Here is a 23,020-nt window from a genome sequence, read left to right as displayed (position 1 = left end):
GCCCGCGAACAAAAAAAAAAAAAAAAAAAAAAAAAAAGGTAGCATATGAATTGAGATGCCCTGTTCAGTGTAAAATACACAGGATCTTGAAGACTCAGTACAACAAAAAGAATCTTAAAATTCTCAATTTAAAAATATTGATTACACATGGACACATTATTTTGGATACATGGGTTAAATAAAATATATTAAAATGAATGCTGTCTGTTTCTTTTTACCCTTTTTAGTTGTGGCAACTAGAAAATTTAGAATTACTTTGTGGCTTGCTTTTCTATTGGGCAGCACTGCTTTAGACGGCCTCTAAAAGACTTTTAAGGAGTCTCCCTCATTTCAGTGATTTGAAAAGTAACACTTGCCTAGGGTTTCTTGCCAGAGCCTTCCACACTCACCTGTCTCTGTTTTTCGTTAGAAGATTTCGCTCAATGCCTTCCATCAGGTTTTCGAAACACAGATGCATAGCCTGCTGCTTCTCTGGTGGCTGGCTGTTCACGATACTGTTCCTTAGGTCAGAAAAATACTGTAGGGCAAAGTGGGGGGGGGGCAGTAAGGAGAGAAGATGGGGAAAGGCTGACTAGCCCTCCATCATCTGTAGAGTGGAAGGAGTGTTCTCCTCCAACAAATGGATTATCTATTAAAATTGGATACTTGGTTATTTTTAAAGTTCAAGCAAGCACCTGTAGGATAATATATCTTTATCTTACTTAAAAATCTAGAACTTTAAATTTGTAAATGCTGTGGGGGTCATCTGATCCAGATTCTTCTTTTATAGGAATCTCTAGACTTATGTCTGTTTATGGCAGAGCTGGAACTAGAACTTAGGCCTTAGGTGCTCTGATCTCTAGGCATCTTCTCTCCTTGTCACACTTCCTCATCCTTTCCCTTTTGTCTGAACTGCCACAGGTGCTGACTTCTAACCGTTAAGTGATTATATGCTGTTCAGAGCATGAATAGGACATGCTCAGAGAATGGGCCACTTTCCCTCTTTCGCCACCGTAGGGTGTCGCTGTAAGTGTTTCTCAGTGCCCTGGACACCAGGGAGCTGTTCTCTTACCTTTTCATTAAGTAGTATCAAGCCGAGTAGGGGTCGGGACATAGACCACTGGTTCCTACAGTCTTCGAAGATGATGATGTTCAGCACCGTTGACAGCATCTGGAAATGGAGAATCTGAGGCAGTGACCTAGTGTGTGGCTACTCAAGATAGAATTACAGATTCCAAACAGAGGTGTTTATTAGGTTGAAGTCTTTTCTATCTAGAGTAAACCAGACGAATATTTCATGAAGCTTCATTTAAATCTTCTATTACAAGGTAAGTTTTGTTTCTAAGATATTTCCTTTCTTGTTCTTTAAATTGGTTTGAAAATTCAATTAAAAATGGGCCTTTCCAGTTAACCTAGAGTTTTGTGGGTAATGGGATGGGTCAAGTAAATGATTATAATAGGCAAAATCACCTTGCACTATAGCTCCCAGGATCTTTTCGCAGAAGAGAGAGCTTTATAACATTTTGGGAACGTTCACTACTCCTTTAGAGAACAACGTAGACAAAGATGAGATTGGTTAAAATATTATTGGCTAAAAGTCTACTTCCATTGATTCTTTTTCCTTATGTATTTTTATCTGGTATATTCCTGCAAATCTTATTTTTGAAAAGATGTTGCATACAAATAATGGTAAGCATATGGTTTGATCTCCACGTGGTCAGTTATCTCTTTTTGTCCTGCACTTTTTTTTTTTTTTGGCTGTACGCGGGCCTCTCACTGTTGTGGCCTCTCCCGTTGCAGAGCACAGGCTCCGGACGCGCAGGCTCAGCGGCCATGGCTCACGGGCCCAGCCGCTCCGCGGCGTGTGGGATCTTCCCGGACCGGGGCACGAACCCGCGTCCCCTGCATCGGCAGGCGGACTCCCAACCACTGCACCACCAGGGAAGCCCCTCTTTTTTTTTTTTTTTTTTAAATTGAAAGCAAAGGTGGTACAATCTTTTTTTGGCCGTGCCATGAGGATTGCGGGGATCTTAGTTCTCCAATCAGGGAATGAGCCCACGCCCTTGGCAGTTAAGGCTTGGACTCCTAACCACTGGACCGCCAGGAAATTCCCTGTCCTGCACTCTTGTTTCTGTTTTGCAAGTGGCAGTACAAGTTTTACAGCTGGATACTGCTAACTCACGCTCCATTTACAGCAATGGATGAGCAAAGTCACTGTCACGGAAGGAGGATAGTGCTCACGGGACAGGCCCAAGGCATGGGGGTTAGTGTGACACTCGGAGAACAATTATAATTTGATTTTTTCAGATTTTCTATATCCATATCCAGTGATTACTCAGGTAACTGAAAATCCACTGCAATTTTAAGGTGTAAAATTCACCTTGGCAGCATTAACCAGGTGAGATGTTAGCCAGCCTCTTCATCTTGCTTGGCCTCTCCTCTCTCACAGAGAGGTTCTCCCACCGTGGGACACCCGCACTGCCTCCTAGCCCTCATGCTCCTTACCTGCTGGATCATCTCTGGATGCTGCTGCATGATATGCAGAAAGCGGTCACTCTCCTGGTTCAGGGGCGTTGTCCTCTTCTTGGTGCTACGTGAAAGCTGCTTGAAGAGGTATGTCACAATGTGGTCCAGGCAGGAGCAGCAGCCTGTGCATACCATGGTGTCTGGAAGAAAGAGGGGGAGGGGTGGAATAGAGCAGAGATACTGAGCTGCTCATGGTGACATGAGTTGCCCGTAGCTGAGATCCCACAGAGGTCCCCAGTCAGACTGGGCACTGTGGTCAGTGCAGCCAAGACCACGGCTTGGGATGCTGCCTATTAACCTCTCACCCTCATCATACAGCAAGGTCCAATTCTAAGTTTGAAAATGAGCCTGTCATGATAGGTAATAGTATAAACAATATTGAAATTATTGACTCAACGTGCTGTGGATTTATGTCTTATGCTTCATAAAAAATATCAAATAGCTTACAATATAGCAAGTATTTTTTATTGTGCCAGACATTGTGCCAAGGACTTTACAGGTTATCATCTCTATTTTATCCTCTTGAGAACTCCAGGAGGTAGGTGTTCCATTTTACCAATGAGTAAACTGAAGTTTGGAGAGGTTATGTTGACTTGCCTCCAGGTCACACTGCTAGTCACTGGAAGAGCTGTGATTAGAATCCAAGTCTGAGGTGTGAGCCCATATTCTGAGTTACCTGGGGGACTGTCACTAAACTAATACAGCCTATCAACACCTACAGTTCGTTGCAGTGGGGCGCTGTACTATTTGTTTATCTGTAGCATCTCCGGGGGAGCGTGCGGTGGGAAGCTGCAGACTTGTCTGTTCATTTTATTAAGGGGACACTGCAGCACAGCCTGCAGACAGAGCTGACTAGGTGAGGCACAGGCCACAGGCCTAAAACAGTAAAGCATGCTGCTTCCGTTCATGCAGAGGTCCCTCTATTTTCAAGAAGCTAAAAAACAGCCTTCCAAAGCAGGGTCTGATACCCTGGCTGGACTGTTCTAGATACGGCTACGCCCCCTGCTGGAGGTAAGTGCGTATCAAAGAAGTGGCCCAGAGCAGAGGTGTGGCTAACTCACCACAGCGGACAATCCAAAGGCATTCTCTGTGCATTTGCAATATTTCGTGATTATTTTGCAGTTGACTTAATCTTCCTATTTATGTTTTGCTCAGCCTAAGATAAAAATGTACTGTATTCTCTGAACACATACACACTGACTAAGACTGCTGGAATGCAGCTTGGTAACAAAATGGTTGACAAGAACCAGGTAGAACAGGATGAAAAAACTTATGGAGCTAGCTGTGTAAAACCTTCCACTGCCCTAAGGAGAGAACCCAAACATACTGATATGGCTTAAGGGCAGCCTTTGTGATCTCCAGATTTGCCCCTGCTTCTCTCTCTCCCTCTGGCTTCACTTCATTCCCCCTCTTCTCTTCTGCACGAGTGTGCCAGCCATCTGGATTTCCTGGGGTTTTTTTTGCCAACAGGTGCTAGTACTTGCGGTTCCTGCTGCTGGGAAGCGTCTTCCTCCACTAATCTGATAACGCCGGTTCACCTGTTAGGTTTACGCTTTGATGCCAACTCTTGCAGCCAGCCTTGCAGGACCCTACCTCCTCAAAGCCAGGAGTTTAGGTATTCTTCCCGAGCCCTCCCACAGCACTCCGTACTTACCCTACTGCTGTGTGTACACAGGTAAGGGTGGTAAACAGGCAGTTGTCCGTTTACATGTCTATTTCATCTACCAGATAAAAAGCTCCTAAAGGACAAGGACTGATTACTGTACCCTTAGTGCCAAGCACAGTGCCTGGTCCACAGGAGGGCATCACTAAGTATTTGCTGCCTGAGAACGTACCCGTGAACTATACACTCTGTTGTTAGGATGCGCTCCCCAAAGCAGTAATCCTTTTGGATGCTGGGGCAAGACTCTCCCTTCTGTTTAGCTAAGTGGTAAAAAACCAACCAACCAACTCACCCGCCCGCCCACCCAGGTGCTTACCAAGTGCAGTAAGTCCTTCAGAAATGGAAGAGAGAATATACATGATGACATGAGGTTCCAGGCTTGCAATAAAGTTCATGTGGTCCTGGGTCAGGACTTCCAGTAGTGAATAGTAAGACTGGCTGAGCTTGGGGTAATCCTGTGGGAGAAGGAGGATGAAGATCGGCTTAGCTGCTGTGTACCTCAGCATGTGTGGACCAAGATCTTCAATAAAATAGCTTAGCTCCCTTCAGACGGGAAGACAGAAGACCTAGGTGGAGCCAGCTTCTAGTTCTTCAGAGAAACATTCAATCTACCGACATGACGTAGGGCTCGGATCCCGTCAACGACGCTTAGGGCTTACCAGGAGGTCGCTGTGGGGAATAGAGAGAAGCAGCTTGATGAAGGTCTGTAGAGCATTGTCCAGGGCGTCATCCCCATAGAGACGGAAGACTCCAAAATTGACGTAACTCCCACTGAGAGCAGCCTTCAGCATGGAGAAGCAGATGGAGATGCCCTTGAGCTTCAGCGCATAGACCTGATCCTTCGGGACCTCTCCTAGTGTCAGGATGCGATTGCCTGAGTAGACAAGATACGGATTTACTCAATCATGTGGTAACTGACAGCTCACATACTGCCTCAATCCTCTTGGCACCAGCTGGCGCTGTGACACAAGCGTATGAGACCCACAGTGCGGAGTGGTGACTGAGCTGGAACTCACTTCTAGGGTTCTGCTCCTCTTAAGCACTTACCATACATTGTTATCATCTTGCTGGTTTCTCTGAAGAGTAAGATGCCATTGGGGGAAGAGACATCAAACTGGAGTCGCTGGGATCTGAGCAGAGAACACAGAGGAGACAAAGTCAGAGGTATGTTGCTGGAAGACTAGGCTACCTCAGGCTCTCCCCTGAGTACGTTAGGTGATACTTTTTGCACGAAGACATGCAGATTACTTATCCTAATGTGAAATAACCAAGTTAACCCAAGATAACCAGTGATGTAGCTTGTATCTTGAAGACCAACATACTAGATTCAAGTTCTGCTCAAGCTGAAAACGTTTAAAAGAAACAAAGAAAATGAGGCAGTAGATAAAATTATTCTCTTAAAATTCTCAATTTGCTTAAAGTTTAGCTTTTATCACAGTCACTTCTGGGTCATACTAACTCACATCCCTTCGGACTTTAATCTACATTCACCTTTACAGCTTCAGTAGCAACTGAAGGAGGGGTACGAGCATCGTGTCCACTTTAGAAGAGGAGAAGCTGTAAAGGAACTGAGAATGTTAGAAGGGGAGTGAGGTCAGGAGGGCAGACAATGTCAACCACCTGAGTTTTGGGTTCCTGACTGTGCCCTAGACCAGAGCTCCTCCTCCTTGGTTTGTTCTACTGCTTAATGAGCGTGAGGACCTCATGGCTGCTAAGGTCTCAAACCCAGAAGTCCTCTGGATTCTTTCTTCCTCCCCTCCCTACGTAGAATCCATCAAGAGCCAGCTCTACAATATGCCCTGAACCCACCCGTCTCCTGTGTGGTCCTTCTGCTTCCACTCCTGCCCCTGTAGTCTCATTCTCCACATGTAGCCAGAATGAGACCTTTAAATAATGTCAATGATATCATTTTAATTCCTGCTTAATATACTCCAGTAGCTTCCCGTGTAATGAGAGTACACGCCATTCTTCACTACTGCTGTACTAAGTCACCACACTATCTGTCTGACTCGTCGCCTACCTTGACCTCCCCTCCTTCACCAGGCTCCAGCCAGTGGCGTTCTGCTGTCTCAAGTCCCAGCAAGTTCATCCCATCTTGGGACCTCTGCAGTTGTTTTCTGTTTAGAATGCTTTTCCCCCTTATCCTTGCAGGGATACCAGAATCTTTCTGCTCATTCATATTACCTTCCTGAGAGGCCTTCTCTCCTTCCAATTCCCCTGTGTTTTATTACCTTATTTAACTTTTCATAGCATGTACCACTGTCTGAAATTATCTTCCACACTTTTTTTTTTTTTTTTTTTTACTGTCATCCCCCCAGAATGCAACATCTAAGTGGGCAGAGGTTTTGTCTGGCACAATAGATATGAAAGTACCTAAGTGGCAAAGAGTAGATGTTCTTAAATGTCTATTGTATAAATGAATAAGTCTTAACTATAAGCCTCATGGGAGGCTATAGCTTCTATGAATATTACCCACTTCTTCACTAAGACAGTTTTAAAAATTATTAATTCTCAGGGTGCCTTAAGAGGCAGATACAGACCTGAAATCCTAGTGAAGTCAAGGTGCTAGAGTTTTCTTTCCTTTCCATTCTTAAGTTGCTGGGCAAATCTAAAATGTGGTATTTCCCTGCATGGGCAGGCGGACTCTCAACCACTGCGCCACCAGGGAAGCCCCTTTCTCACTTTTAAGATAAATCTTTACCAATCCAGCTGTAATCTGCCTAACAAATCCCTTTCTGCAGAAAGAGTGTTCTAACATGTCTGCATCCCTCTCAATAGTCTCTATGAAATGTGAACTATAGAATGTGATGGACGTGGCACCATCACTAAATGTTAACTTTTATACATGTGGGCAGGGAAATCAGAATTTTGGTTGCCAAATTCACTTCTCTTAAGAGTGTGAATCCGCGTCCCCTGCATCGGCAGGCGGACTCTCAACCACTGCGCCACCAGGGAGGCCCCTTGAGACTCTTTTTAAAGTGACTTATTTCCTGCATGCAGCTATTGCATTGTGTGGTTGGGGACACCTTTCTTTCAAACAAATAAAAACATACACTATAATCTTTTAGAGGTTTTCAAATTTTGATAGCAGTGAATCTTAGTATCTTCCACAATCTGCTGAAAACACTAGATAAAGCAAATTATCTTAGGGATCTCTCAGATAAAAGGGCAGCTGTACCCTTTGAAAATCTCCCTGCTTACCTATTATGAACCAATTCAGCCATTAGCTTGAGCACAGGTGTGGTACAGGCTGGATCATGGTACCATAGCTCAATTGCCCGCTGGAGAATTGGCATGTAGGATGGGTAGCTGTAAATGAAAAGCTAAGGAAGAATTCTGAATCCAGAAAGGTACAGAACTTACAGTAATTTCTCAGCACTGGTCAAGCACAATCTGCCAAATCCCAGTTCTCTAATTTCCCGTCTCTTGCTTGCTAATCTTAAGAGTCTTTCTAACCAGAAGGTGCTAAAGCGATGTGTGTCCTTTCACTCGTAATAGGCATCTAATGACACATTGTAATTTACATAATGCCTTTCTTCTGAGGAGCACAATGTATTTCATATTGTTCTGTCCTCTTACCACTTCTGTGATGTGACAGGGAAGCAGCTAGTTCCTTTACCCAACTATCCGAGAGACAGAGGCACTTAGATTTGAGGTGATTTGTTCAAGGTTATGAAGTTAGTAAGGTCAGACTTTCTAATTCCTAGTACAGCTGTCTTTTTTTTGTAGATTGTAATGTCTCTCTTTTCTAAGTGTAGCAAAATTCCCACGCGACAATTCCACAGGCATTTATATAACTGGGACCCAAAAGAGAAACTGCGAAGCCACCTCACTCATTTCCCAATCTCAGTGGCCAAAGCAGGCGGCATCATATTATTGGACCACTGTGGAATGACAGCTTACAAGACATATGGCAGGCCTTCTGGGTAACTCTTCACCTTCTTTTGCCTCACAACTCCTTCCCCCCACCTTCCCTGATGACTTCATCACCCATTCACACTCCAGTCAAGGCTTGCTGTGGTACGCTCCTAGTTTGAGTTAGGATACATCCATTCAAACAGCATCATGAAGCTGGTCTTGGCATTGAAGGCGAAAGCTATCCCTCTCAGGTCTCTTACTAGGCCAACTAGAGTTCGCTGTAGTAGAAGGCAAAAATACGTTAAGATACAAGAAAAACCAAACCTGTAACCACCTGATGGGGATTTCACATATCTGTAATCAAATTCTTCCTCCCATCATTCAACAAATACTCCTTCCCAAATATTCTCAATCGATCTCTTCCATACTAGAATGGAATCTCTTCACTTGGAAAATTAGTTTTGGAAGCTTTTTATACCGAGAGAAAGGGATGGTTCCTGGCCCATCATGGCAGAAATAGAGGCTGATAAAATTTTAAGACATTAATGTGATAAATCATATGTAAAAAGTAGAAAAGCAAAAAAGCTTATTCAAGAAGAATAAGGGAAAAAAAAGGCAAAAAAGTACATACAAGAAGAGGGAGAAGAGGCATATTCCTAAAGGTCTGGTCCACATCTAATTACAAAGGTGCCAGCGCCACAGGAATGCACATGTAGACTCCGCCAGAAGCAAGACAAGAGTCTACAGGTATCTGCCCTTTGGTTGGGGTGTCTGGAAATTAGACTGATGTGCCGGATCTTGGACCTATAAAAGTACTAATACTATACTTTTACAGAAAAAAGAGTGAGACCCAATGAGGTCAAATAATTTGCCCATAGTTGTGCTGGCAGGTGGCAAGAGGGCCAGGATTAGGACTTATAACACCAAGACTCCAAATCCAGTGCTCTCTTTCCCAGTAGAACTTTTACTAGTGGGCTCTGAACAGCAATAAAAGCACTTTCAAAAGCTAACAGTCATCAGTAGGCACAGTTGGGTATCCTGACTCATTTATCAAAAATGTCTGCACTTCTGCTAACAGTCTGCTTTAAGCAAACAGTTCTATTCCTGAACAGATAACCATAAGCTCAATTTTAAGTCTAAGACATGGGCAATCTAAAAGACTTGTTATATGAGGCATGACAGAGATATGGTGATGGTTGTAGTTCATGGCCAAGGTGGTTCTTTACTTGTTTTTTGATGGGGGAAAGGGCTGATATTCACTGATATCCCTCACTTATCCTTGACAGTGGTTGATACTCTATCCTGTTATTGATCTGTTCCACATTAACCTTAGCTTTGAATGGTACCCATCTCAGACCCCAGCACGCTGGAGTAAAGAGGAGCGAGTCAGGCAAATGGTGTTGTTCTCTGACTTCCCTGCTAATCTGGAGAGAGAAAACTAAGAGGCTTTCTAAAGATGAAAAAGGAGAATTTTAGAATGTCAGGTAAAGTCTGGCATTTTGGGGGGCAATACCCCTGAGCTATTTGGTGGGTCTAAAATTCAGTATCAGTGTCATTATGAACACTGCAAAAAAGTCCTACAAATATTAATAGTCTAATGTTTTCTGGTTTTGGTACAGAGATCTATAGGTAAAGAGAGCAGGTGTGCATGAAGTAAAAAGATGATGAGGAAAGCAAAAAACCAAGAAATGACCATCCTGACGGCCAGAAATCAGTAACTAAAGGTAACTTTAAAATTCCATTTGTATGGAAATTCACAAACCCTTCTAAATGACTCGTGGGTCAAAGAAGAAATCTTAATGGAAATTAGAAAATACAGAGAACTGAATGCTAATGGAAAATGTTACATATCAAAACTTGTGGATTCTGGAGACCTGTTCCACAACAATATGAATATACTTAATGCTACTAAACCATTCACTTAAAAATGGCTAAGACACTAAGTTTTATGCCAATTAAAAAAACCAAAACCAAAACCAAAAAACACTAGTGGAATAATACACCTAGAGGGATATTTATAGTTTTAAATGATTACATTAGGAAAGAAGGGCTGAAAAGTTAAGAAGTTACAACCACAGAATAAACACCAAGGAAAAAGTATGAAGATAAAGAGTAGAAATGAATGAAATACAAAACACAGATAAAATGGAGCTAAAACAAAGCAAAAAGTAACAAATCTCTGGCAAGTCGTCTAGAAAAAAGAGAAAGCACTAATAAGCAGTATTGAAAATGAAAAGGGGGCGTAACTAAATATACAACAGAGATTAAAAAGGCAATGAGAAAACATAAAATAACTTGATGCTAATACATTTAAAAACTTAGATAAAAAATCCTAAGGGCTGTTTAAGAACACACTTCAACATAAAAATAGAGTTTATAAACTTACACTGGTTCTTCTATTTCAAAATCCTTGGAGTCCAAGAGATTGAGTAAAAAGCTAAATTAGTGGGAAATTTATGGATAAGCACTATTTTCTGCAGTGCTGCCCAATCCAGTCTCTCTCAGGGACTGCCCTCAACCAGAAGCTGATCAGTCAGTGGGTGAAGGACTCACCTTTGCCTCTTGCTCGTTGAAACTATTAGTACTAAACATCTGGGCCACAGCCTCAAACGCTGCTGTGAGCGGCAGCATGAACTGCTCGTACTGATCTTCATCCTCTCCTGCAAGGAAAACAAGCCGGGGTGTGACCCCAATAGAAAAAAACGCAAGGCTGTGTATGCATGGAAAATAAGATGGTATGACAGAGGAGCAGACCCAAGGATAATTCAGAGGGGGTCCCTTGATAATCCCAATAGGTACTAGTAGCAATTTCAGAATAAAATGTATGTATAGAAATAATTTTTAAACTAGAAAAATCATCACGGCAGAAATCATCTAGTCCGGGAATGCCCCAATTTTTTCAATACTGAGATTCAATATCGGAGATTCTGATGTGTACAGCGTACTATGTTGCTTATGTTTCCTTAATTGAGAACTACAGTCAGTTGAGAAAGGACTGAGGCTGGGGTATGAGAACTAGATGAGACTTGAACTTGAATCAGGCGCTTGTGGAGGCCCCTCTTTTTATACCTTTCTTTTTGTTTTTTTAAGTAATTTTTCGTAAATATAGAAGGTTTTATAATGTAATTTTAGTAGGATTAAATTTAAATAGCTAAAAAATTATGATACTATTAAGCTTCAGTTTATAAGTTGAGCCCAAACTGCTAATATCACAACCAGAGCCAGAAAGGTGCTTAAGCCCTCCTGGTTCACGTGTGCCAGTGAAGTGGGTACTGAGGAGTGCTGGCCGGCTCAGGTGGGTTGCACCTCAGTGTGGGAGGAGGGGATTATCTGGCTAACAAGATGCATTTAGGAATTCTCAATTCCCTTATTTTATAGATGAGAATTATGAAAAGAATTTTAGAACCACTGCACATCAAATGAAAACTTCAGACTCATACTGTTTTTCTCTTCCAGTTACAGGGACCATGATAGCATGATCTGTTCTTGGTGAAATCAGACTGTTATTTCAGCTAGTTTTGTTACTGTTGAAACAACAAAAAAGACCTCCCCCACATCTAGTTTTCTAGCCTCAAGTGAAAATTTAGAACCATGCCAGATTACTTCACGAGCCTCTAGGACTTATTGCAGTACCTAAATCCACCATGAGGAGACGCCCAAGTGCTGTGTAGAAGGTAGTTCGACACCGCATGTCTGTCAGGTTGGACTGATTGTTAATACCCAAAAATGAAAAGTGCTCGCTCTATTGAAAAAAAGAACACAAGTTAAAAAGATAAAAACATGGGTCAGAGGTAGAATGCTAGCCAGTAATTTCAGAATTACTGAGCCCTTTCAAGCTAATGGCTCTATTATCATTCCTTAAGGGTGTAAGGGGTATTAAAATTTTTTAAAAAAAACTATTGTTATTGTTACCTACAACTAACTTATCTCCATGTGAGTAACAGTCGGTGACTTCACCATAACTCAGGTTATCTGGATCCCAAACAGCAGCTCTCACGACAGTAAGTGTAACCTGGCAGTGTGACAGGAGTCGGGGCACAGCCTTTGGCGGCAGCAGCGCCGAGGAGCTCAACTTAAACATCTCCCTTGTTTGCTGAGAGAGTGTGTGTGTGGCTGGAGAGCAGAACCAGGAAGAGGGGCTCAACCACTCACCGTGTGATTGTTCAGCATGAACTGTACCGCACTCAGCTTCACTAGTTTCCTTACACTACTGTATGTAAAGGCAAAGGAAGAGGGTCAAGGAAAGTGTGATGCAAACTAAGAATCTGTAATGCAGGATGAGCACTTTCTAGGTTAGAGTACTATGAATTCCATACCCAGCTATCTTATTTTTCTTAACCATTTGAGTATGACACTGCCAAATGGGAAAAACAGGTGTTCTCTTTTAAGCAGAATTTAACTGATTAGTGAGAGAATACCCATACCAAAGTCCTATCTGTAAGAAAAGAGATAAAACTCAGCAGTTTCCCCCAAGAATCATGATATCCTAGAGTAGCTTTTCTCAATGGGGCTTCTAAGAGAGAATTAAGCCCTAAAGCCCACGTCAGGCATCCACTGTGTGGTGAATTAACCTCTCTCCTAGGCGTTTAGAATGAGACTAGCTATGTACGATTTTTGGGAGAACCGAGAAAAAAGTCACTCAGATCATTTTTATAGGGTTTACTTCTCTTGCAGACCCCTGGTTGTGAAAGGCTGTCTTAGAGCAATTCAACCTTTACAGCAGACTGAGTCCAAGTCAAAAGGAAGTGCAGTGGCTACTTTTATTGCAAAGTTTGTAATCAGGCGGCTTCTACCTATAAGCTGATAGAAAAATTCAGATGGACTTTGCTGCCACCTATGCTAAAACCTTGTTTACAAAGAGTGTGTACCTATCAGACAGACCTGTTGGGTATTTCTGGATCTTAGAGACAGACAGGAATAAATCTGTGGTAGACTATTAGCTTGTCGGTTGGCTCATTTTTTAGGGTCTGGAATTATATATTCCTGGATTCTGTTTGGGTATTGTCTTTGGTTCCTATGAGAATGGAAGATACTTAAGTACACATACAGCTAAATTAAAAGAGAAATGGAGGAGGCCATGATTTCTAAGACTGTGGCACTCCACAGTTCCCGTTTCGCCCAGAAGCCAGCTTAGAAAAGGATATCCAATGGAGAGGTCATTGAGAAGCTGTAGTGTCTTGGAGGTGATTGGTTCACAACGGCCCCAGTACTTCAGGTTGGTGATGCTGGAGGACAAAAAGAAAAAAAAAGCAGGAGACACTTTTGATATGCCTGGTATCTTTGAGAGTTGGGAGAAGAAGAAAATCATCCATCAAGAATCACCACACATCTGCATCACCAATTCACAGACATCACAACCACAAAAAATGGGTATAAAATCTCCGTACTTACATTTGGTTGACTAGAAAAATTATCCTTCAGATAATCTTCACTACTTGGTTCCAAAGCTACACTGGCCCATACCCAGGCCCTTGGAATTCTGGGGCACTCCAGGGCTGATTTCTGCAGCAAGGGTAAGAGATTTCTGCGGCAGTGATAACATGCAGACGTATGCAATTCTGCACCTGCACCATCCACTGTCAGCTGCAGAATTCTAGTAGCCCTTGCTTCTGGGTTCTTGGCTGGCAGAGTCCTTTAGACCCCCTTTGCTTTTTTCATCTTAAATGATTAACCAGCTCATGGATACGAGTGTTTAGGATTGGGATGGTTGGAAGGAGGCAAAAGGTCACACTGCACACAGCCCTGGGTAATATATTTATTTGGCTCCTAATGTGTGCTTTGAGAAATTGAGCTCCTAAAAAGGGGGAAATGTAAACAAAGGGGCATAACTTAAAAAACAAACAAACAAACAAACAAAAAAACAAAAAAGGGCCAATCAGGAGCTCCAACTTTGATGACAATCCAAACAATAGCACTAGATTTTGGAGATTCAAGACTCTCGAAGGGTGTTATGCTTCTTGAGAGGAGTAAGCCTTGTTTTAGAGAGGGGCTCTGCTCCTGGGGGCACACCTAGTGGAAATCAGTGCCAGAAAGTGAAAGCCCACTCTGGGCATCCTGGCAGCAGGGTGATCTGGTGAGGAGCTGAGCACCAGTCGCTGGGGAGGAAGGTCTGTTTTGCTAATGCCATGGCGGGGCTTCACCCGTGATTCCAGAGGCTGTAGATGAGATTCCGTGTGAACAAAATGAAATCCTTGCCTGTACAAGCCTGGAATGCTCTGGGGCCGGGCCATATCTCTAAGCACAGCTTGTCACACACTCAAATGCACAATTTTCTGACGCAAACGATCAATGCTGGAATACCAAGGCACTGGCAGCACAATGCCAAGATCACATCTTACAGTTGCAACAGGATTGCAAGGGACTCTTGCTGATGGCAAGCCAAAACACTTACATTTTTCCTATGAAGACGCTTAGGACCATGGTCTCATCATTCAAGCCCAGAACTTCTGAGAGTCGGCGGTACAGCTGGTGGTGTGTTTAGGGAAGAGAAAGTAACCAGAAAATATGGATTAGAAAAATCATATCCCAGTATTGTTTTGTCCTCGTTCAGGAGCCTAAGATATAAGAAGAAAATGGACAACAATGCTGGGGAAGTCTTTACTGAAGGAATGAGCTAGTTTCTAAGTATTACTAAATACTGGATAGATGCTGAGTTATCTTCAACCCTGAAATTACAAAAAGACTGTCAAAACCTTTTGTTGTTCTGAACATCAACTCATGTACAGAGACTGAGAATTGCCAATTTGGGGGAGACCAACAGATGTTTTGACTGGTCATTTATTAAGCACATGAAGTACTAGAAAAATGGACCCAATTTTTTGATGAGTCTCCCCAAATTCTACAGACCAAGAGGAACTATTTGGTTTATCCTGATACATGAAATCTGGAGATTGTATCTAAACTGCTCTCTGTCATTTCTCTTAATCAGAAATGCCACAACCAGAAGTGAGAACTAAATGGAGCCAACTGAGAGTCTGTTACCTTAGAGGATTTCTGCACCTGGTCCCCAATGTAGATCTTACGAAACTGTTCAAAAAAGCTCAGCATGGCCAATTCTAGTTTCTCGTTACCCGCCTGAGCCAAGCGAGAGTCTGTTAGGTTCATCAGCTGGAGCACCCTAGAGGTGGAAGAGCAATGATTCTCTCAACAGCAGGATATCCTGGTCACTGCAGAAAACCAACCTCCCCTGAAATAGGCACACGTCCCCTCTCCTCACCCAACCTATTGGAAAGACATTCTCTGCAGGCTCTAAGCTCCACTGAGGGAACAAAATTCTCCATTTCTGACCTACAGGAACCTCAGCCGAGGAGTATGAATGACCAGTTACATGTTTAAAACTTCCAGTCGCCTGAGACTGTAGATGGAGGCAGAACTCATAATTGCTTAAAAATAGTGGAAAAACCACTAGTACCAGGGTAATGGTCATCCTTGAAACTTCTGTCAGACCTTGAGTAAAGCAATTTATTTTCTGAGCCCCACTTCCTCATTTATAAAATGAGGTCAGTTGGACTAAATACCAGTGGCTCTCAATCTTTTTTCTCATGGAGCCATAAAAGGAAAGGAGACACATGAAGGACGATGTTCACAGGCAGGTAACACTTCCAGGGACCACGAGCAGATATGCTACCTGTGACTTCATCCCTCTTCCCTGCACCCATCCCCTCAAAAGAAAGCATACTGGAATGCTGGGATGAATAAGAATGATGCGATTACAAGCGAGTCATTTGGCGTTTTGATAGTGAAAATAGGTAACAGACTATTTCTGGCGTCATGAGCAAACTGGACTCATTCATCGTGCTGGAACACTCAAGTTGAGAACCAGTACGTGAGACACTGTCTAAACTCAATCTATGTTACGACACACAGTATCACAGCAGCGTACAGAATCAGAAAGGTACTGGAGTTCATCTTCATTAAATCTTTGATCAACTCTTCAAAAAATGCCAGTGTGATATGCCGTGGAGACTTTAGTCAGGATTAAGGCACCTGAGGGCAGATAGGCATCTGATAGATAAAGTGGGGGTGGAAAGAGACCAATGGGGATTTTCAGAATAAGAATAAAAATTATGGATTGAAATGTCTGGGGACCAATAAATTCTAAGGCATCATGTTAAAATGTGTTTATCTCTAAGGAGAGCATCTGCAAGTTTAGAACCCTTCAGGGTAGCAGTTCTCTGCAAGGTAACAAAACCACTTTCATAAAAATACTAAAACATTATTTGCCCTTTCACTCGCATTCTCACATGAGGGATGCAGTGAGGTTTTCCAGAGGCTGTAAGACATGTGATATCACAACAGACTGAATGCAGAAGCAGAGAGGAGAATCCAGCTGACTTCTACTATGCCAGACATTAAAACAAAGCCAGTTTTCTCATTCACTTCTTCTGAAAAAATAGTTATTAAAAACAACATATGGGGCTTCCCTGGTGGCGCAGTGGTTGAGAGTCCGCCTGCCGATGCAGGGGACACGGGTTCGTGCCCCGGTCCGGGAAGATCCCACATGCCGCGGAGCGGCTGGGCCCGTGAGCCATGGCCGCTGAGCCTGCGCGTCCGGAGCCTGTGCTCCGCAACGGGAGAGGCCACAACAGTGAGAGGCCTGCGTAACGCAAAAAAAAAAACCAAACAACAACAACAAAAAAACATGTTGACATGAAATGGGCTTATTGTTATTTTTAAACAAATTCATAAATGTTTTAAAAACTTCTCAGTTTTACTTTCTAATACAATAAGTATCGATAGATATAGCTTACATAAACAGAAGCTCTTTGAGGGCCTCCATACTTTTTAAGAAGGTAAAGAGTCCTGAAGAAAAGGTTTGAGAACCTCTGCAGGCTATTAAAAAGTCCTGCCTTTTTATTTCTACGTTAAGTAAAGTTTCAGAAATCACTAAATGCTCGTTTACAGGTTTTTAGTAAGATTAGAATCACAGACACGAAGTAACTTGAGATTTTGTATGAGGGAAAGTGTATGGTCAAGAGATCTGAAAGGCTGTAGAAATTCTGTAATTCCATCTTTGGGGATAGCTGAAGACCCACAGCTTCCTATTAGACTTACTCTGGTAAGGCAAAAGCAGTCCACATTTCATTAACTCTGAGATGCTGCACTTAAACAGAACTGAAAGCTACTCTCCACTCTGTATCCAATATGCTTAATTCTATGTCCACCATTTCCTTTGCTGAATTACTGCAGATGGTTTTTTAGTAAGGACTGCAGGCATAGTTGTTGCTGTACTTAATAAAAGGTTTGAATTTGAACTTGTAACGGTTCTTCATGGGCAATCAGCTTCATGAGATTATATTTATATTCTGTAAATGGGGAGAAATGCACTAACAGAAGCATGTCAGGTTCCCTGGTCTCACAACCCAAAAGGGGGTGAGAGGGTCATAGCAGTGAAATAGGAAGCCTCCATGGGAGCACTTACCGACAGACAAGCTCACCGTCCATAGCATCTTGCTCATCAGTGCTGGCAAAAGAGACCCGGCCACCAATCACTGCACCAATGATATAAACCAGCCACGTCAGCCTTCCTGCAACAGGAAGAAGACCCATTAGTGTCACCACCAGTGTTCATTTCATGAAGAAATTCCACACTGTGAGGTTCATTTCTTACTATGAGCTTCCTTAATCTCAAGAAACTGAAAAAGTCATAAAGTTTAACTTTTCTTGCAGAGAACAGCTACTCCTCTGCTCCGGTAAGGGCGATGCCAAGGGCGGAATTCAGTCGGTAACCAAGGCTCCCCATCCGACAGGGCCGTTATTTTTACAGTGCAGTACTTTAAAGTGAAACATGCCCGCCGCAGGTGTGATCTCAGGTGCTCCTCCCCAGTTCCCTGTGGCATTTATTATCAAGTATTCTTTTGTGTGTATGGAGCTAACTGATGATGGAAGAATTCCGGGGGGAAAGGTGAAAGAGAGGTAGCAACGAGCGAAAGCGTGCTGACAGCACCTTCTGCCAGGCCCAGTCCACTGTCCACTCACCCTCCTGCACTGCAATGTCCATGGGGCTGGCGCTGGCACTCTGCAGCAGCTCCTGATAGGACTGGGCAGACTGGTCAAACAACTGCACGAGGAGTGCACATGTCTTCTCATATTCACAGCGCCCGATTGTAGACAGCTGGTCCAACTGCTGCTGGACCAGACCTGTATCCTCCAGGGGATCTTCCAGTCCATCTCTACTCCCAAGGGAAGAAGGAAGGCGCTCTCTTAAAATATGCCTACTGATTTCTCCGTCACAGCAGTTCTCCTTCTCCATTTATCCACCCCGTGCAGTTGTAGAGGCCCAGATCCCAACCCCACTTTTTACCAAGGAAGGAAGGTTAAGAACAGGTGGAAGGCAGGTGTCTCAACCTAGCATCAGTCTCCCGTAGGTATGCTCTGCCCACTGGTGTCCAGTCTTCCAATTCCCAGTGGCTTAACATTTGTCTGCCATGATCCTCTCAGTCCTATGCTTCTCACCCCTAAAAGCTCTTGGTTCTCAGCCTCTTGTTTGTTCCTGACTATAGTAAACTTTGTGACTACAAGTAACCCGTCCCTTGTGTGAGGCCATTGTGACCAGATGTGTTTTGGAATTCAGAAACCTTCAGATTTTAGGGAGGGATTATGATGCTTCTACCATGTAATATGAACCCTCCCTGGGCTGTGGCATGTCAAATACAATATTCCTGTAGCAAAATGTATAAATATTATGAATAGTCAAACGAAGTAGAATTAAAAAAAAATGACTATAGGGCTTCCCTGGTGGTGCAGTGGTTGAGAGTCAGCCTGCCGATGCAGGGGACACGGGTTCGTGCCCCGGTCCGGGAAGATCCCACATGCCGCGGAGCGGCTGGGCCCGTGAGCCACGGCCGATGAGCCTAAGCGTCCGAAGCCTGTACTCCGCAACGGGAGAGGCCACAACAGTGAGAGGCCCACATACCGCAAAAAAAAAAAAAAAAAGACTATAACTGGTCTCGTATCAGCACATGTCAAGCTTTGCCACCAAATGAGTTTTTGTGCCAAACTTATGAGAAAAATTAATTTTCACATCTTAAATTTCAGAAATGCAGATGAGGCACTGTGGCTCTATACTAGGTCTTGCCTTATCCACTGGTTCCCAGACTTGAAAGTCTTACCATAAGTTCGCCATGTACTGTTACATCATCGTATGACAGCCCAGCAGCAGCAGCACCACAGCAGCAAGCAGTTCAGAGCTGTGCGTTTACCATGACCCACACACGAGGCCGGGACATGGTAATTTAATCCTCATTACAACTGTGCCCAAGAGTACACAGCTATTAACCGGCTACGTGGGCCCAGAGCCCATACATGTAACCCTCCCCAGCATGGCCTTGCTGAAACTAGCTGAGTCCTCAGGAATAGAAACTATGAAGCTAACAGAACAGTGCTTTCCAACAGGCTTCACAAATACTCAGATTTTGAAATGATTCAAGTCATAAACAGTTGAGACTATAATTCTTATGACAATTAAATGTACTTGGGGCTTCCCTGGTGGCACAGTGGTTGAGAGTCCGCCTGCCAATGCAGGGGACACGGGTTCGTGCCCCGGTCCGGGAAGATCCCACATGCCGTGGAGCGGCTGGGCCCATGAGCCATGGCCGCTGAGCCTGCGCGTCCTGAGCCTGTGCTCCGCAACGGGAGAGGTCACAGCAGTGAGAGGCCCGCGTACCGCAAAAAAAAAAAAAAAGTATTTGATTCTGAGCAAATTAAGAATCTGAGTTAAAAAAAACCCAAAACACCCCAAACCTTCAGAGTCCAAGTAAATCCCCTGAGAAATAGCCAATGAAAAAAGTATACCAGATAAGTCCCTACACAAAGAATAGCCTCATTCTTTTTTTTTTTTGGCCACGCCATGCAGCAGGTGGGATCTCAGTTCCCTGACCAGGGATCGAACCCATGCCCCCTGCAGGAAGCTCAGAGTCTTAAACCATTCCCCGTCAGGGAAGTCCCTAGAATAACTCCATTTTACATAGGTCATTTCTAAAGGGTCTGACATTTCTTTACTATAGATTTCTGGTCCAGTTAGTAGTCAAGGAAGACAGAAACCACGTGTCAGTATAATGCAGTCAGTGATCGGCTGCCTGGAATTCTTACATCTTCTAGTAAGCTCTGGATTGTGTAGCTTATTTATCTACTTATTTCTTTAGAAGTTCACATTAAGCACCTATATTTTACACTGTTGTCATCTATAGCTTATCAATGCTCCTCTCATGTTTAAAGGAAATCACTGGCAAGGACAAACATTATACTGATATACTTTGTATTCAAAGATACTGCTATGGTTGGTGAAGAAGGGACATGAATAGGATATTAAAGAGAAAGACTCTTCTTTTGGACTTTATGCTCTCCTCAGCTATTGTGCTAATGTGAAAAAAATACCCATTATGGTGTTAGCTCCATTATGACTCATATCAAGTACGCTTTTGCCAACTGGGTGTCTTGATCTCTGGCAAGTCAGATGCCAGGATACCTGTGGGGAAAGAGGGAGGCTGGCCCGGTTTCCTTACCTCAGTATGATGTGCACAGATTCCAAACGGGATGTGATGTAGGCTTTGGTGACCTCAGGAGTGTAAGTCTCCAGCATGTGTGGCTCTGTGGCTTTCACGTATGGCACGGAGGCTGCCAGCCGCTGCCATAGGCTCAGGAGATAGTGCACGCTATTTGGGGCAAATTCCCAATGCTAAGGAAAACCAAGAGAGTAGGAGGCATAGTTCTCATTTTTGTACAGAATACATTAGTCCCATGCCATCTGACACAAAGGATAAAGAGTTATCTTAAAAAAAAAAAAAAAGAGAGGAGGATAAACTTTGATGGGCTTTGTTCTGTGCATGGCAACTAGTCTAACGTGTTTAGTGGTATTTCAGAGGTTAAACATCCAGTGACAAGAGCTGTTCTGAGCTGGCTGAGTAACTGGCTCTCAAACATCAGTAGCACGAGCATCTCGTGGAGAGCTTGTTAGAAACAGAGATGCCAAGGCTCCACCCTGGACCTAGTGAGCCAGAAGTTATGGGGGTAGGACCCAAGCACCTGCACTTCTCATCAAGCTCCCCAGATGATTTTGATGCAAGCCATCGCCTGTGAGAACTACTGCCTACACATGACTAAGAGAGGGCGCTGAGTCTCTCTTCACTCTTCTGCCCAGCTCCCTGTTCCAATCTTGCCTTTTTTGGGGGACTACAAGGGAATTCTCCCAGTCTTGAATCTAAATATTACTTTTGCGGTTCCCTCATGCTCCTCTGACCACACTCCCTGAACTTTTGTAATGTGAATGAGTAGGCTGCAATAGTAAGCACTCTGTGCAGGGCTGCCCTATACTTACATTCACTTCTGCCAAGGGAAAAAAAAATTCTTACGAGGTTAAGTAAAACCAGTGAGTAAGAGAAGAGGTTCCAATGTTTAGGAAGAAAGGGACAAGCAATCAAAGACAAACCTGTAGGCTGGTCACTGTGAAGTTAGCTATCAATCGGATGACCTCAGGGTAGTTTTCCACCTTTACTAGTTCTCCCAGTTGGTAGTTACTCTTCAATCGGGCCAGTAGTCTGCAAAACTCATGGTAATTGTTTGGGTCTGATAAACTCTGGTGACAGCACAGGGAGGAAAATAAAATGTAAAATGTGGTTCATTATACTTCTTCCCGAATGACATCTGGGATGGCATGAGGAGAGGGGGCAGTCTGCTGCAGGTCATCATTCAGAATGACACATTTGTATAATGTTTAAAAGCAATTTTTTAAAAAGTCACTTTTAAAAGGGATTATTACACCTATTATCTCATCTGTCCATAATAATCATCCTGTGAGATGGGGTTATTAGCCTCAATTGGAAAAGTCTGAAACAGAAGCCCAGAAGGACAACACTACTTGCCCAGGGCTGTAAAGTTGATTAATGGCAGAAAATGGGCACGATCTAAGATGTGACTGGTCTGTTTGCTTCCCACCAATCAAATGAAAAGTAATGAGATTTTTATTTTCACATCTGTCAATAAGCACAGCTAAACTACAGTAGCAAAGTTACACAAATATTTCATATATTATATCATCTTTGCTAGAATAAACATACTCCTATATTAGTATGTTTACGTATTTTATTATATACTTATATCAAACACTTTTCATCTGTTTGCATACTACACCAGCATACTTGTTTCCTTACATACGTCCTCCTCTATTAGAGAAGGAGGGCAGGTTTTGTTTTGCTACCACTGAATCCCTGGCACATGGTAGGTGGCTCCATACAATTTGATAGAATAAATGAATTTTTAAAAAGAGGGAGAGAACAGAGTATATTTAAAAGTGAACTGTTTTTATGATATTTTCTAGTGTGAAGAAGAAATACTTAAAAAAAGGAGGTGTTAGCTGAGTCTTTGGGGCTGAAAAAGACAAAAAGGGCAACTGAGTTATGGAATAAATATTTGAACGAGAAATAACTCCCCTCCCACCTAAATGTAGCCCTATACACTTAGGTAAATAATGTACATTCAAAAAAATGGAAATGAAAACAAAAAACAAATTTTAGATTCTTAATTTCTTTGGGAAAGATGACTAGCTCTGTCCTTGTTTTCCTTCAAAGTGATCCCTTCCCTAAAATAATGCCATTTGCAGCAACATGGGTGGACCTAGAGATTGTCATACTGAGTGAAGTAAGTCAGACAAGGAAAGACAAATATCATGTATCGCTTACATGTGGAATCTAAAAAAAAAGGGTACAAGTGAACTTACTTACAAAACAGAAGTAAAGTCACGGATGTAGAAAACAAACTTATGGTTACCAGGGGATAAGAGGGGGAGGGATAAATTGGGAGACTGGGATCGATATATACACACTAGTATATATAAAATAGGTAATAAGAACCTGCTGTATAGCACAGGGAACTCTACTCAATACCTTGTAATGGACTATGTGGGAAAAGAATCTAAAAAAAAAGAGTGGATATATGTATATGTATAACTGATGCACTTTGCTGTACACCTGAAACGAACACAACATTGTAAATCAACTA

The 23,020-nt window shown here is 43.0% G+C and overlaps 1 protein-coding gene across 3 annotated transcripts in view; it reads right to left on the bottom strand.

The window, feature by feature from the left end:
• The window catches only part of XPO7 (exportin 7), a 38,315-nt gene that overhangs the window by 2,400 nt on the left and 12,895 nt on the right, over positions 1-23,020 (bottom strand). For all 3 annotated transcript variants that reach the window (XM_024747689.1, XM_024747690.1, XM_024747691.1), the window contains 18 exons: positions 21,453-21,599; positions 20,530-20,702; positions 18,005-18,198; positions 17,448-17,553; positions 15,008-15,143; positions 14,418-14,491; positions 13,171-13,251; positions 12,179-12,242; positions 11,660-11,768; positions 10,580-10,686; positions 8,216-8,304; positions 7,370-7,477; positions 5,216-5,298; positions 4,828-5,042; positions 4,485-4,623; positions 2,485-2,645; positions 1,052-1,150; positions 390-517 (listed from right to left, as the gene is read on the bottom strand). In XM_024747689.1, coding sequence (XP_024603457.1) covers positions 390-517; positions 1,052-1,150; positions 2,485-2,645; positions 4,485-4,623; positions 4,828-5,042; positions 5,216-5,298; positions 7,370-7,477; positions 8,216-8,304; positions 10,580-10,686; positions 11,660-11,768; positions 12,179-12,242; positions 13,171-13,251; positions 14,418-14,491; positions 15,008-15,143; positions 17,448-17,553; positions 18,005-18,198; positions 20,530-20,702; positions 21,453-21,599 — 2,213 coding nt within the window. The remainder of the gene's footprint in view (positions 1-389; positions 518-1,051; positions 1,151-2,484; positions 2,646-4,484; positions 4,624-4,827; positions 5,043-5,215; positions 5,299-7,369; positions 7,478-8,215; positions 8,305-10,579; positions 10,687-11,659; positions 11,769-12,178; positions 12,243-13,170; positions 13,252-14,417; positions 14,492-15,007; positions 15,144-17,447; positions 17,554-18,004; positions 18,199-20,529; positions 20,703-21,452; positions 21,600-23,020) is intronic.

This window comes from Neophocaena asiaeorientalis, unplaced genomic scaffold, assembly GCF_003031525.2.
Source record: "Neophocaena asiaeorientalis asiaeorientalis breed wild unplaced genomic scaffold, Neophocaena_asiaeorientalis_V1.1 scaffold429, whole genome shotgun sequence".
Classification (NCBI taxonomy): Eukaryota; Metazoa; Chordata; class Mammalia; order Artiodactyla; family Phocoenidae; genus Neophocaena; species Neophocaena asiaeorientalis.
This window is presented reverse-complemented; position numbering and strand designations above follow the sequence as displayed.